The 16,619-nt window shown below is 39.0% G+C and overlaps 1 protein-coding gene across 2 annotated transcripts in view; it reads left to right on the forward strand.

Moving 5' to 3' along the window:
• The window catches only part of TMED2 (transmembrane p24 trafficking protein 2), a 42,830-nt gene extending 27,549 nt beyond the window's left edge, over positions 1-15,281 (forward strand). Inside the window, exons 2-5 of one of the 2 annotated variants that reach the window (XM_078667613.1) lie at positions 652-844; positions 3,876-3,896; positions 11,182-11,289; positions 13,812-15,281. In XM_078667613.1, the coding sequence (XP_078523739.1) occupies positions 652-844; positions 3,876-3,896; positions 11,182-11,289; positions 13,812-13,936 (447 nt within the window). In that variant the 3' untranslated portion in view covers positions 13,937-15,281. The remainder of the gene's footprint in view (positions 1-651; positions 845-3,875; positions 3,897-11,181; positions 11,290-13,811) is intronic. The other variant, XM_078667614.1, reaches the window with a different exon arrangement.
• The last annotated feature ends 1,338 nt before the right edge of the window (positions 15,282-16,619 follow it).

Raw genomic sequence — 16,619 nt, forward strand, 5'->3', positions numbered from 1 at the left:
AGGTGTCGAATCGGGATTAACCCGTGGATAATAAACAAAGAGCTCAAATCAAAATTGTTAGATCAAGAAGGCCGTTGCAGGTGTAAGTTGGGAACCAAGGGAGACTGGTCGCATATTCTGTTGGACTGTCTGTTACTCCTTGAGCAGAGAAAACTATGGCTGCGCCCGGTTTTCCTAAAATATGGAATAAAAACAAGGTTGCAGGCAGCCAGCCTTCTAACAGAAATACCCTTCATTGATATTGTAATCGCCCTTGGGAAATTTTTAAAGGTGGCCCTGAGTGCACTGAGAACCAAGGAAAAATGTAGTATTGTATGAATTTTAGCTATAGAAACTGTTATGGTGGTAAGAAAGTGAATAGGTTTTAACTTTTATAAACAAGTTTTAAGGTATTTGCAATTTTTTACTGGTTGTTAGTATTTCATAGTTTGGACTCTGTATTTTTGAAAATGAAATGTAGAATTGCTTTTTAAAGAACAACATTTTTAAAAATAACCAAATATTTATTGTAGACGCCCCCGATTGCGTTATGCTCACTGCGTTGTTTAAAGACTACGGTCATAATAAACATACATTTGACTTGACTTGAGAATGGTTGATTAAATATTTCTTTGTCATAAACCTCTCTTAAAATATGTTCTCTTACTTCAGATTACAGGACCAGATGATAAAATAATATACAAAGGCGACCGAGAATCAAGCGGGAAATACACATTTGCTGCACACATGGACGGAACGTACAAGTTTTGTTTCAGCAACAGAATGTCTACTATGACTCCTAAAATAGTAATGTTTACTATTGACATTGGAGAAGCCCCAAAGGGGCAGGACATGGAGACTGAAGGTAGGTAAAGCCTTTGGAGAAGACAATGTTCTTTTGCCTAGTTTCTTTTACTCACACTTCAACACCTTGGCAGAACTAAACAAGGCAAACTGTATGGTCATGATTTTAAGATCTAATTCCGTAAGAAAATGCAGTTAGATAGAGTATGTTCATACCTGTTAGTTTAGTGACCTTGCTACGTTTTCTAAATGCAGCCATTAGTTTTGAACAAACAACAACTTCTGTATTATCAGTGACCATCAGTTTAAAACTGATTGCACTAGACATGTTTGTAAGCTCTACTTTCCAGGATAATATGGCAGCCAAATTACAATCCACAATATTACCAAAGCTAGTTTAATCATAGCAGGGCTGTCTTTTAGACCTGAACGCTTTATAGCCTGACTCCCAGGACATATTGTTTGGTGTGAAGGATAGCAAGTTTTCATGTTTATTTTGTCCTCTGGGCAAGTACACCCAACCCCCTTCAGAACAAACCATTTTACCGCCAGTTTACAGCACCATATTATGGATCGGCGAAGGGCATTGTCTGCAGTTAAGGTCCTTTTGTTAATGCTGTTCCAGCTCGTATTTATGGTTTATTAACGCACAAGCCTTTAGTATTAGGGTGAGTGCTCCAATAAAATGTTGTAAGCTCGGCCTGCGCTGTTGACCGTGATCCCAGTATAAAAATGTGTATACACGTTTGCAAAGTTTAATACTCTGAGGCTACGTATAATGCTCCCAGACTGCTCTCTGCTGAGATGCAAATATTTGCAGAAGCTTGAAAGTAAGATTGAGGAATCTTGCTTTCAAATTTAACCGCGGTGCGAATTCCGCCGCGGTTTAAACGTGTGGGTGGGGCCGTGTCGGCCAACAGACATGCGCCAAACTACCGAAGTAGTGCTTGCGACGGCCGTTGGCCGACACGCGCAGCAAAGGGGTTAGTGTTCACAAAAAATGCACCTAGGAAAAAACGTTTTGCTAAACTATTGTGAAATTTTAGGTGCCATTTCTTTGAAGCATCAGCTACTAAAATGTGTTGATGCATGATAGTATTCTCCCAAAAAATATTCAATAATGGAAAATCAGTGCAGCCAGTTTCAACAAGATCCTGGGAAACATGATGATAAACAATCATTGAAAAGCCAATAGGTCCAACGTTGCTGGTCAGCCTTTTGGTTTTGTCAATGCGTGTCTTGTGTTGAAATGGTTTTTCTTAAACTTTATTGTTGTGGCAGCTGCCAAGTCCTCACCATTATAGCAAACATTGGCAAAAAGCAATAATATTTTTTTGGTCTCCAAAAGCACACATTAACACTAGTCTCTGTTACTTAACAAAACTACTTTGTGTGCTGATATACTCCTTGTAAAAGAGCAGAATGGTGTCACTCGCAGTGAAGCCATTCTATAGATGGACAGATTTTAATAAAAACTATTTGTCTTGGTTCACTTAAGACCTAATTAGAGGCCCAGTTCTTAAAGTCTCAAAAGTGCCCACATGGTATATGCCCTTGCATTAGTGCAGACTTGCAGCTTTTATGTATTCACCGTACCTCACAGAAGTAGGCCAGGAAATCGTACTCCTAGAAAATATTTGAACTGCAATTTAGCATGAGCAAATATGCATGGGTTTTTGCTCATGAAATATCTGTTGAGATTTTTACAAGTTCACTTTCCCTCTCCAACCACTTTTTTCCCCGATAGTGGAAGAAGTTTTATTCCTCCCATTGCCTGGAGTAAATTTCCAACCTTTCTCAGTATAGGGAAAGATTAGAGAAGAGCTAGTGAAAACCCCTACTACATGCAACTTAGTAGATTTGCACAGACTCCAAAGCGCATTCCAACCCTGGAACTATTACTTAATGCTACCTCCTGCTCCAGTATGTAGATCTGTGGCAAAATTCAGGAATTGCTAGAATTCAAATCCTCCTAAGGTACGAGCGGTGGCCTAATCAGAGAGGCTATTATCAGAGGTCTTATATAATGAGATTGCTGGCACAATTTATCACCGCGCTACGTGGTACCAAAGGGACCAGTGGATTTCTTTTTAGGACTACAAAATTTATGAAACCACCTGTCCCATGGACAAGTAGATATTTGATTAAATTCCACACCCCTAATATAGTATTCCATTTAAGCCAGATTAGAAGAGTAAAGTGCTTGAAAGATATCCGCAAGCAACCAAATTAAAACTTAATCATTTGAGTATAGTTCCGTTGCAAGAGCCTGAGCTGTGCATTTGGTCAGTTGTCCCTGCTTTGAGACTTAAATTGAGAGATTTGTTCCCAATTATTATTAAACGGCTAATACGCACCTTTCAAACTAGATCATTATCAATAGCTGCTCATTATCTATTACCGCTGTTGATTCTAAGCAACCCGCTTAGCTCTGCTGCTGTTGGGGAGAGGATGTAGCCTTACTATTTGAGTGGTCAACCTCGAAGCTGGGAAACAACCTCGAAGCTGGGAGGACAGCTCAACATCCTGTGATTCTGGGCAAATCACGTAATCACTCCGTGCCTAACAAATTAATGTGTCCTTCTGTAATGAAACTGGTGCTATGTAAGGGGCACTGAAACCTTATGTCTCTCTAGTTCGCGCTATATAAAACTCTTAATAAAATAAAAGTTTTGATAGGAGTTTCACACACTAACTAAAAGACCAGGCACTGTCTTAAGGCCTTTTCTTGACCTTCTCAGCCTAATTAAAGTAGTGTAAACGAAAATGGTTTGGTGAGTATCAACAGAGCATAATATTTACTACTTTAAAGCTTTTCCCATTAGTTTGAGAGAAGCACATTTTGCCCACTTGAATTCATCTGATCTAGTGACAAGGAATGGCGGTAGAGACTGCCCACCAGAGTTGCACTGTAAATCATATATTTTCTGTTCGTTTGTATGAAAATATGGATTAAATTAAGCCTGAACTTTCAATCTTGGCTTGTGCCCCTTTCATTTCATGTCATTTAAGTTTTGCCTAGCCTATTGTAAATTGCTAAATATCCTTAGTAGCTGTTTCTTCATATTTTCATGTCCTGCACTTTTCTTCAGGTGGTGGAGATACATGGGATGGTATGTGTTTGATGCTGTTTGAAAGCCCCTAAGCATTGATATGTTGCTGTGCGAATCTATGAATGTTTAACATCTAATGTTTGCTTTTACTTTTTCCTAACCATGATTTGTTGGCATGGCTGTATTGATCTTTCCTCGTTGAAGATAAATCAAGTTTCAGCTATTTATTGTATACTCGTACATACATTCATTGACTTTGCATATTTCTGCTCTCATGAATGCATCTTGAATGCAGTGGATGTTCCACATACCTTAATTATAATCCTAGCCTGGAGTAATTTCACCGCTCCTTTTTTTAGTTAATCAAGTATTCCACCCAGATTTCTCTGCTTTTCTGTAGTGCGAGGTAGGTGAAACCTCCTATGGGACAGGAGCAGTAACAAGTATGGAAATGGAATGATGTAGTAGTTGTCATTTGAAATGATCACTGACTCAAGCTGAAAATTTACGAAATTAAAAGCAGACTAGGCTTTGAAGAACCTTTTGATAACTGTGTGTCTGTGTTAATTTGAGTATTTACTAATGTTTTACACAATCGATTAGTTAGTGCAACTTGGCAATTAAAGGTTTTTGGTTTGGTTGGCCGGCCTTCTGTAAATAATGTTAAAAAGAAAAAATAGAAGTCCAGCGTAGCGACGTGTTAAAACATTTTTTTTCCAGAGTTTTACCCGTTACTTTCACAACAAAATGCATAATGTATATTTCTATTCATTGCCTGTGTATATATTGCCTTTAACAGTAAGGTATGCATGCTTACGTGCGACTCAAAAAACAAAAACTAATAATTGTAACTAATATTTTTCAACTTTACAAGTGCTTGTGTGTGAATTTAATGCATTGATAAGCTTATGCGTTTAAAATTAGTGATTCAGTAGTTTTCAGTTATATTAAACAGTTAATGTCCTTTTAATGTGCCTGAATTAGAGTAATCAAAGGTCGTATAACTTTCGGATATTAACATTCATTGTTGTCAGAAGTGCTGGCTTAATGTTTGTCTCAAATTAGCCAAAGATGCCACATTCAACAGAAGTTGTTTCAAGCAGTGTACGTTTTCCCTAAAATGAAAATTATAATTCAAGCACAAATGTAAAAGGTTAAATCATAGCATAAAAAAGTATCACTATGTATTCACTTGTAAATATCATGTAGGGCTGCAGCAATTGCCAGATGTCAATCATGAATAAATGTCTATATCCCTGAGAATAAAATTGTCCCTAAAACTTGCGCAATAAACTATTGCTTAGGAATCTTTGAGCATGCATTTTTATCTTTTGCATGTAATTTCTTCTGCCACCTTTTTGGTTGTGAGGTGTTTTGTTAGCTAAATTATGTGCTAAAACAGTTGCTATTTAGATCTTGCCTAAAGACAACTATAGATGCCTTCTATTGAAGACTTTATAGTGTTCAGTATAACATGGCTGTGGGACTGCCCCTTGCTTATGATTGCACGGTTTTCTTGCCTATCTAATTTCTCTGCTCCTTATTGGATGTATTTCTTCCCTATTTTTGTATTGGTTTACATCGAGTCTGGATGTTTCTACCACTGCTTATGTTCATGCGGTAATTAAGTTGTAAAACAAATGAGTGGCAGGGCCCCTGTCAGGAGGCTACTGCAGCTTGAACCACCCAGTTCCCCTGCCAGTACCTAGACAGCTACTAAACATCACACTCCTACAAGTGTGACAATCAAATTATTGCAGGCGCCTAACACTATAAGAATGGCTTGGGCGACAGGTATTAGTCCTTTTTAATTTATCTGGCATTAATAAACAGCTGCTGTTGTGCGAATTTCTAAATTAGACATCACCATCATGTGACACTGTCATAAGTGCCGGTGTTTACAATTAAATGCCAATGCTGAGCAACGGAAACCACAGGCTCAAATTAAGCACTGTGCTCATGGGATCATTTATTTAATTTAGTTTTAACACTCGGGGAATTCCTCACTTTTATTTGAGAGCACAGTTCTGCCTTTAACAGCCCTTTTTTAAGGAAACTCATTTGTGTATGTTTTTTCCCTCTTGAATTGGGAGACATGGAAGACCCCAAGGCTCTGCCTTAAAAGATACTTGTTTAGCAAGACAGTGGACTCTGAATGTGGTTTATTGAACAGTCCCTTGACCTGTGCTCTCCTGCCCCTCACCTTTCTTCCCCCCTTTCTTGCCTTTCTAACACATTTGCGTCCCTCCCTCCCTTTACCCCCTTTCCTTTTCTCTCCCCTGTCCGTCCACGGTGTCCCATCCCCCCGCCCCCACTCCCTGTCTTTAAAAAATAAAAAAAAAGTTGAGTAATTGGCAACTACATGCTGCATAGGTGTCCCTTGCTTCCTTTGCATGGATGTAGTATTCCATGCACACTTTATTCTTAATTTACCATTCAAAAATTGCAGTTGATAATTTTGGAACAATCAATTAATTATGGCCACTGGTGTATTTGCACGCCAGTGCACACAGGCAGCTGTTTTGCAATGCTTTGAGTTGGAAAAATAGAAAGCCTCCCTCTTGACCAATATTACTTTACTGCCAGCTGACGTCAATTTAGTGGGTCATCTCCTGTTGCACAACATATCTCCGAACATTATTTATAAATCAAATGTCATTTATTTTCTTTTTCATTTAGTTTAAAAACAAGTAACACTGTTTGACATTATAATACACAATTTAAACAATGTTCCTCATTTCCAAGTCAATGTATACACATGATTATTTTAATTTTCTAATTTAATAAACGTTATCAGTGTATTATTTGTAAATCCAGTGTACAGTTAACTTATTGTCCCAAAGGACTAAAATCCACTCATCCTGATGCAACCCCATACTCCCATATCATTCCCATCTCATTCACGTACTCGTCAATCGTATCACTGACGCATACTGCACACACTCGTACACACCCCAGTATAACACTGCATACACAGATGGAATCACAAGGAGTGAAACCGCAACCCTCAGTGGCTGTGCTGGTGACTGGGATGTCACATCACCCAGTCGATGTATGTTTCAATAGAAATTGCTGAAAATCTCAATCTTCATCAGGACCAATAATTCATACTTTGATAAGAGTGGAGTTTGAGGGATCTGTTAACACTAGTCCAACTGGACTACAGTGCGACACTCCAGCTGGAGTGTTGAGGTGCGAGGGCGACGCTTATATTCTCATAGAGACAGTGCCTCGCATATTGATCTCGAGAATCATGTGGTACTCTCAATAAGGATGTGGTCGGGCCTCCCATGGGTGGACCTCCGTTCCTCCGAAAATACCTCTACGGAAATATTCAATACCAGGGTGGGGCTTGGAATTCTGATGTAAAGCACAGATGTCATATAATCATAGTAATTAACAAAAGGGGGGAGGGAGAGGGAGAAGTGGATTCTGTCTCCCCTGGCAATATGTATAAACAAAGAGAATCCACTAGGATAGTGTCGGTGATCCCTACAGTGGTGGGGAGCAACCAGTGTTGTTTAAATACCCCTCACACACCAAAAGGCCCCTTGGTGTCATGCTTCATCATCGGGGTCTTTACAAACCTCTACTGAATGCGGCGTGCTACGACTCACGACTACGTAGGATCACTGAAGGTGAACTATGTGTTGGTATGTGTGGAGTAATAATGTGTGAGTGGTGAGGTGAAAGTGTTGGTTAAATACCTGGCTCGTAGGAAAAAAACAAAAACTCTTTATTAAGTCCTCGTCTGGTATCATTAAAAAAAAGTGCAGGAGAGGTTGTTTACTTACTGATTATGGTATGTCAACCTCAAAAGTGCGTCGACATGTTTCGGAGTTTAAGACTCCTTCTTCAGGACGAGGATGTGCACTGATTATCCTCACCTTACTCACATGTAGATGTCAAAGTGTGCTCTACAAAAATAAATATAGTGAAATGTACCTATCTGTTTTTAAGAAAAAGTCCGTTGCGCCCAATTGGCGTTATACAGAACCTGTGAATAAACAAAAAGGCATATAAAACATAATGTCTGAATTGGAACACATGTTCAGGAAAAACTGTGTTATTACACAGAAGGGTAACGACGAACCAAAAATAAGGTCCAGGAACCCTGAAAAAGAAAAAAGAAAAAGAAAACACGGACAAACATATAGACTAGGACACACATTAATTGTTTTGAAGGTCGCCATTGGATTCCGTAAGGTGAAAGAAACGGATTGAGAATCACACCATTGTCAACATATATATATATTGCTTACTTATAGTTAAGGGCTAAGTAGCCTCATGAGCCAAAAGCTTGTGGTTAGTGTCTTTTCTCCGCACATGTCTTCTGCACAATAGACACACCCACCTAACGCACGACCGGGTCATAACCTAAGGACTATGTCCTTTTTTGGGCCGATTCCGTTTTCAATTAGGGGGCAATTAGAACATCCCGAGGCACTATATAAGGTGTTTGTTTTTCAGTGAACTGACACTTCGTCGGAGCCGCGTTGAGGGGATGAGAGCCTATCTGGCTTTGCTGTAACCGTGAGTTTGATGGTGTAGGGTGTGACTATTTAAATCTGTATCGCGAACGAGTATCTTAGACCCTAAAACTCAGTTCCTTTAACACCCCACAGGTTGCTACATTGAGCAGAACAGAGAACCCCCAATACCACGCTTTTGGCTGATGAGGCTGCTTAGCCCTTAACTATAAGTAAGCAATATATATATGTTGACAATGGTGTGATTCTCAATCCGTTTCTTTCACCTTACGGAATCCAATGGCGACCTTCAAAACAATTAATGTGTGTCCTAGTCTATATGTTTGTCCGTATGTTTGTCCGTGTTTTCTTTTTCTTTTTGAGGGTTTCTGGACCTTATTTTTGGTTCGTCGTTACCCTTCTGTGTAATAACACAGTTTTTCATGAACATGTGTTCCAATTCAGACATTATGTTTTATATGACTTTTTGTTTATTTACAGGTTCTGTATAACGCCAATTGGGCGCAATGGACTTTTTCTTAAAAACAGATAGGTACATTTCACTATATTTATTTTTGTAGAGCACACTTTGACATCTACATATACATGTGAGTAAGGTAAGGATAATCAGTGCACATCCTCGTCCTGAAGAAGGAGTCTTAAACTTCGAAACATGTCGACGCACTTTTGAGGTTGACATACCATAATCAGTAAGTAAACAACCTCTCCTGCACTTTTTTTAATGATACCAGACGAGGACTTAATAAAGAGTTTTTGTTTTTTTCCTACGAGCCAGGTATTTTTTAACCAACACTTTCACCTCACCACTCGCACATTATTACTCCACACACACCAACACATAGTTCACCTTCAGTGCTCCTACGTAGTCGTGAGTCGTAGCACGCCGCATTCCGTAGAGGTTTGCGAAGACCCCGATGATGAAGCATGACACCAAGGGGCCTTTTGGTGTGTGAGGGGTATTTAAACAACACTGGTTGCTCCCCACCACTGTAGGGATCACCGACACTATCCTAGTGGATTCTCTTTGTTTATACATATAATAATCATAGACCGTGTTGCTTCCTGATTTTGTAATAGCTTGCGTTAAAGGAGACAATGCCCCGACGGGTTACTCGATCATAAGTCACTTATGGCTGTTCTCCCTGGTTTCTTTGATTTCAGAGCCTGGCTTCTCTACTGACTGAGGGTCGCTCCTCTGCACTATAGTCCGGTCGGCTGCTGTGCTTGTGCCACTCGGTTGGCTCTTAATTCAAAGACTGAACGAGAGCCCGGCTCCTCTACTGACTGTGGGTCGCTCCTCTGCACGGTAGTCCGGTCGGCTGCTGTGCGTGCGGCACTCGGTGGTCTCTGAATTCAAAGACAGAACCAGGGAGAACAGAAATAAGTGACTTAGGATTAAATAACCCATCTGGGCATTGTCTCCTTTAACGCAAGCTGTTACAAAATCAGGAAGCAACGCGGACTATGAATATTATATGGCATCTGTGATTTACAGCAGAAACCATCTCTTATGAAATTCCAAGCCCCACCCTGGTATTGAACATTTCCATAGAGGTCTTTTCGGAGGAACGGATGGCCACCCATGGGAGGACCGACCACATTCTTATTGAGAGTACCACATGATTCTCGAGATCAATATCTGAGGCACTGTCTCTATGAGAATATAAGCGTCGCCCACACGTCGCAACACTCCGGCTGGAGTGTTGCACTGTAGTCCAGTTGGACTAGTGTTAACAGATTCCCCCAAACTCCACTCATATCAAAGTATGAATGATTGGTCCTGATGAAGATGGAGTTTATCAGCAATTCCCATTGAAACGTACGCGACTGGATGGTGTGACATCCCAGTCACCAGCACAGCCACTGAGGATTGATGTTTCACCCCTTGTGATTCCATCTGTGTATGCAGTGTTGTACTGGGGTGTGCGATTGTGTGCAGTATGTGTCGGTGATACCATTGACGAGTACGTGAATGAGATGTGAGTATGGGGTTGTATTGTGATGAGTGGATTGTAGTCCTTTGGGACAATAAGTGAATTGTACACTGTATTTACAAATGATATACTTATAACATTTGTCCAATAAGAAAATTAAATTGATCATGTGTATACATTGCCTTGGACATTAGGAGTATTGTTTAAATCGTGTTTTATAATGAAAAACAGTAGTTTCTTGTTTTTAAACTAAATGAAAAAGAAAATTAATGAAATTTGAATTATAAATAATGTTTGGAGATATGTTGTGCAACAGGAGATGACCCACTAAATTGACGTCCGCTGGCAGTAAAGTAATATAGGTCAAGTAGGAGGCTTTCTATTTTTGCAGTTGTTTTTTCCCCTTATTCCCAGACCTGCATAGCGGTATCCTTTACAGGGGGGCGCCTTTCTTATTTAGGAATGCTTTGAGTTGTAATTCATGAGAAAAGCCATCCGCAGTGCTTGTGTGCCGATGAACTAGTGGCCATCTTGGAATATTTGTAGATTAATAATAAAGTGTAAATGATGTCAAATGCGCATTGGTAAAACCATTGAGCTGCAGGTGAGACCTGTTGGCTTTGTCTGTGCTTGTTGCTGTAAAGTTACCTAGCATTTGAGAAAGATTTCTCATTTTGAGTAATTGGGCTTGAAAAGAATTGCTTTTAGTGTTGATTGGTATGGTACACACAAGCCCGTATAATCAGCATTCTTTCTGGCTGTACCAGTTTCCTCTTCACAAACAACACTATTTGATTCTAGTTTATGAATCTCCTATGCACCCCTAGCATTTAATCCATTGCTTAGCAGAATTTAAAGAAGTTTGCTAATCCTGCATATGTTTTATGAGAAACCGGTCATTTATATTTATTTTGTTTGCAGCACATCAGAATAAGTTGGAGGAAATGATCAACGAGTTAGCTGTAGCAATGACTGCTGTAAAGCATGAGCAAGAATATATGGAGGTTCGTGAGAGAATACACAGAGCGAGTGAGTATGAATCATTTATTTTCAATATTTTTGTATTTTTTTCAATGTCCCCCACCCTTCATGTTCATTTTATTTTCAGATCAATATAGTGTCTTAGTTGGATCAAATGAAATATATTAGGTTGAGTTATTTTTAGCTATAATCTTTCCTTGGTAGATTTTACGCACTGTGCTGATGACCTTAAATGTGAAATTCGAGTGTATGTGTAGCCAGTTTAGTGGCTTAAGGGCAAGTATGATATAGTTGTCCCGTGGAAGCCTAAGCACAATCTAGCTGCCTAGCTTTGAAACTTGGCAAAGTGTTTCTTGATGAAACCAGGGCAGCGCTAGTGCAGTAGTTGAGACGATCAGTAGCAATGGTTTGTCCTGTTCATCCTAAATTCGATCTAGAGTCGTGGGTGGATTTTTCAGAGTGGAAAGAGCTCCAGCTTCATAACGAACCACTGCATTGACCCAAGTTATGAATTAAACTTCTGAATCTGAAATTATCTACAGATTTCTTTTTAATTTTTACATTTGGAGCGAATGATGGAGGTAATGCGGGGCTTGGAAGCTTACCGATTGGTACAATTAGAAATAAAATGTATATTTTTGAATCATTTAGAAAGGGGTGAATTGGAGGGAAACAGTTATTTAACTTGGACCTAACCAAGTAAGTCTAGTCCTTTAATTTTGCTAGCACAAAAGGCACCATGTCCTCTATCTTTTAAAATATCTAAATGTTATTAATAAATTGAAAGATGTTAGTGCAGAAACAACATATGATTTGTTTCTCCCACCGCATACACGTTTTCTGAAACACAGCCAAGAGGTGAATGCTGAAGATGTAGCTTTTATTATGAAGATTGAAGGCTAATTTGTCTCGACATTTGCAGCATCACCCTTTACTTAAGTTTTAGTGATTTTGAATATTTTATGAGCTATGGTGTTACTGAAGTGCTGCCGATTGTGAATACAATATTCCTTCTCTGATGGCTGTCGGAAAGCAGGTATTTTTCATTGAGCACTTTGTGCCGGAGAATATATATTTTTTCAATTTCAACTATCCTTAACTTGTGTTTTTCACAAAAGATGTCCAAAATCATCTGAGTTTTGAAAACAATTAGAAATAGTTTGTATGGCATTTTGAACTGCCATAATATCTGAGGCATTTTATTCAGCAACGCTAAAAGGTAATGAATAAAAATGCTTCTTTGTGCTAATCTTTCACAAGATTCTGTGCTGCTGGCAGAAAAGGGAAAGGAAAGAGTTTGACTTTGGCATTGTAGGTGACATACTTGTTTAACTTTTAGCATTGTGCCAATAGTGTTTTTTTAATGAATACACACCCAGATCCAGGCTGCCCAGAGATTTTGTTAAAGTGAGATCAGAAGAAAAGTCTGGAAGGACCATAAGAGGAATTTGATATAGCCAGCGAGTAAGAAATCGGAATGGGGCAGTAAGAGTGGTGTTTGAGCTTGACATACCGAGGGAAGCAGGTAAAAATATGGAAAAATAGGCATGCAGTGATAGTTTCAAGTGTGCACACAGAATACTGAAACAGGACATTATGCTTTTAGGTGTGTGTGCAATAGGAGCAATTCTATGATACGCAGTGAAGACAAATGAACATTATCATGTAGTTTGCAGACTCCTGTACAGCGACTTAACTGATACAAAAGAGTGGTATCACACTTTATGCTACAGCAATATGTTTTTTATTTTGCCCAAAGAGGTTTGTGAGTGTGGTTTGAGAACTTGTAAATCCAATGAAAATGCTCTTTTTGATTTGGTTGTATCATTTTAAGTGTAGAGGTGTGTCTGTGTGTTTATAGGTAAATGCTCTTGTTAAGTGCTCTCAATCAGACTTTGCATTCTACAAGGCTATTTTCTACCAAGACATTTTCTGTATTAGTTATTGTCAGCTAGTATGTTTTATTTAGAGTTTTTGTAGAGTACTATGTGTCTACATTTGGTTAGCCAAAGCACTAGTACAAGAATGGGGAAGTTAGATTCTAATCTGTTACAGCAAGTGCTGCTCTGGTATTCTTCAGGCACTGCCTGTGGACATGTAGGTTAGAGTCCATACAAGCTGAGACGCTTGTTTTCAGGCCTTTCCTGGTTCGGTTGAAATTTTGTTCGCCCACGGCTCATGTTCAAGGAGTTTCATAGTCTGGATACATTCTAAAACTCCCTTAGGTCTTTCTCTTTATTTGTTCATTCTGAAGGCTTGTTAAGAGCTGATGTTTAGTCTTGCTGATTACAGATCCCTGTTAAGCACATAATTAGTGTCCAGCTTCTGCAGGTAGCCTGCATCTCTGCCCAGTATCTTTTGTGTATGCATTATTTGTGTAGTATGGTTCTAGCCAAAAAAGCAGCGAACTGCTGTACAGGATGATCGCCAAGCACACAGTAATGTGATGGCTATTGGATTGTTACTGTAGTGGCATGTGGACAGTACAAGGGAGCAGTGATGACCCTAGTAAAATGTGCTTGTATAATAAGTGATTAAAAATATCCTTTTTTTTTTTTTTCTCTCCGCAGTTAATGACAACACCAACAGCCGAGTGGTTCTGTGGTCCTTTTTTGAGGCACTTGTATTAGTTGCTATGACTCTTGGACAGATCTATTATCTGAAGCGGTTTTTTGAAGTCCGGAGAGTCGTTTAAGGAGCTTTTCTTCTGCTCGTCGCCATAGTCCTAATTCACTGGTCAGCAAACACCTTGGTCACAACCGTGTCACTTAGCTCCTGATCTTTATTTTTACAAGCATTGTTACATTTCTTTCTTAAATTTCTTTGTAAATTAATGAACTGTTTTACACTTTAATATCCATAGCAATTTGTACTGAAAGAAAAATACTACTTCAGGTCACCTTATTGACCTTGGCCTCGGAATTGTGTGCGTTTACTGCATTTTCAAGCCAGCTATTTCTAGATTGTAATTGAAATGTATTGATTAGCTTCACCTGTTCTTTCTGTTTGTTCTTACATTTTCTGCCTAGGCATTCAGCACAGGACGGTTGTGCCTGTATGTTTCCTTTAAATTTTGATGACTGCAGTAAGCGTGCCACAATTGACCAACGACCAAATACCAGCTTAAGTTTAACATCTGTAGCCTTTTCATGAAGAAGTTTGGTCACAAGTTGATGTGCTTTTTAAGAAACGAAGATGAAGACCTTTGTTTTGCATTATGGCGAGACTTCTAAACAGTGAACACTGCGGGCTTTGCCAGCATCCGATTTTAATTACATCTTTTTCTGGTTTTACCATTTGACATGTAAACATGCTCTACATGCGTTTTGTTTTGCAAACAAACTTTCAGGTATTTCCTGAACTTTTAGTACAAATAACTCCATGCCATGTGTCTTGAATTTTGTTTTTCCACTGTTAAGTTGGGTAATATCAGAGTCTTATGGAGCCAATTTTGGGGAATGTGAGGCAAAAATAATTAAAGGTTTGTTGAGTGATTGAAATGACCTGCATCTAATGTATTTTAAGATGGAACTGGCGTTCTTGTGGACTACTGGGTATGGGTAGTTTTGAGCACACTTTTCAAAAGACTTTAATTTTCTTCTTTTTTTGACACACCTAGACTTGAGTTTTTGTATAAATCAAATCTACTTTTCTTGTTCTTTGATGATGAGTTAAACAATATAAGTGTTTGTTTATAGTATGGGCGATGATCCAGATTATGTTGTGACTAATGTGAATTAGTTGCATGTATTTTTTTCTTTCAAGGGGCGGGAGGTAATGTTTCCAAAGAACAAACCTTTTCTACAATTAATTTAAGATTTACTACAGGTTTTCGTGTTACGAGCAACCCTTTTTCGATTCCGGACAAACCTTTACAGCAGCAGTTGACTTTACTGGGTACATGTCACAGTAACTGCTGCGTGCCAATATTTGTTGTGTAAAATATCACTTGCAGGCTAAATTCTACGATGTACATTTTAAATTGCTATTACTTAAAATGACCCGAGTTCAGTGAATAATAAACACAACATTGTTTAAAATTTGTTTTTTCGCATTATTTGACCTATTTAACATTTATTGCTGGGTATAGTGATCAAAATCGCTGATTTAAGTAAAAAATGCATTTAGTGATATCTTAATTAGGTGTTTTTCTTTTATTTATCTAAAATGGAAGATGTGGCTTACAGATAATATGTAGTTAATAGTAAATTGTCTAAATAATGCAACTTGTTAGGCAGTTATTTTAGGGATTATTTTCTGCCTGGTTGAGGGGAAAATGCAAAAAGTTGTATGTTTAACAACAGTAATTTATTATATGCGTCTAGCTCACTTGGGTTCGTTGGAGTGTCACAGAATCTGTCCTCTGCTCTACAAAACACTATTGTAGAGAAAGCCCATATCCCACAGCCACATCACACACATAGGCCACAGGAATTTACTTACGCAGCAGAGACCACCTGTCATGTAAACTTAGTCACCTGCAAGGTGGTGGTAAGGGGGGCAAGCGAGGAGTGGCTATGCCCATGAGTACATAAAACTCTAAGATGATGTCTTGGTGCGATCGCCAAGCTAGTGGGAAACTCGCATGTTCTTGAGAATTGAAACCCAGAATAACAAGATAAACTCACAAGTACAAGGGGTACAGAGCTACATAGATAGTGCATCTCACAGCACATGCCCATTTAAGCTGGTCTAGACCATAAAAACCGTCAGATTGCCAACCCAGCCACTTGACACTAGGATCGGTGTATACAGTTTCTATAATGTGAGCAGCCCCAAGGAAAGCATGGTTGTACCCCATACAGTGCAAGGTATATCGAGACCAAATCCAATCATGTGGACTAATTGGCACAGCTGCCACTAGGTAGGTGGAACAATGACTTGCAGTGAGAAACCTCAAAATGTTACCGTCCTCTTGGTTTGGTAGTCTGGTTACATAAACCTAGACCTCTTCCAAACACAACTGCAGGGAAACCATTTTACCATGTTGGGCTTGGTCTGTCCGTAGACAGCCCCAGTCACGATCTTTTTGTGGGCAGCCCTCAACTGTCAAATAATTGGCAGACACATACCTTATAACAAAATAAAATAGAGAAGCAAGCCTTGTGTCTTGTGAAGCTTAAATTCTACACATGCACATAGTTTCATCTGAACTAATTTGTTGCTTTACTCTGAATCCCCACCCAATGTCTTTAGGACGAATAACCTTCCTAAGTTGCCATAACGATGATACTTTGACTAAATTGATGATTCTGTTTATTAGGAACAGCTTTGGTTTAGATTTTTCATTGGGTGTCAGTTATACAAATACATAATCATAGTCTCTTTTTAAAGGCTGTTTAAAAGGAAAACGTTGAGATGGAGCTTGTTGGCCTCCC

Source organism: Lissotriton helveticus, chromosome 11 (genome assembly GCF_964261635.1).
Source record: "Lissotriton helveticus chromosome 11, aLisHel1.1, whole genome shotgun sequence".
NCBI classification, from domain to species: domain Eukaryota; kingdom Metazoa; phylum Chordata; class Amphibia; order Caudata; family Salamandridae; genus Lissotriton; species Lissotriton helveticus.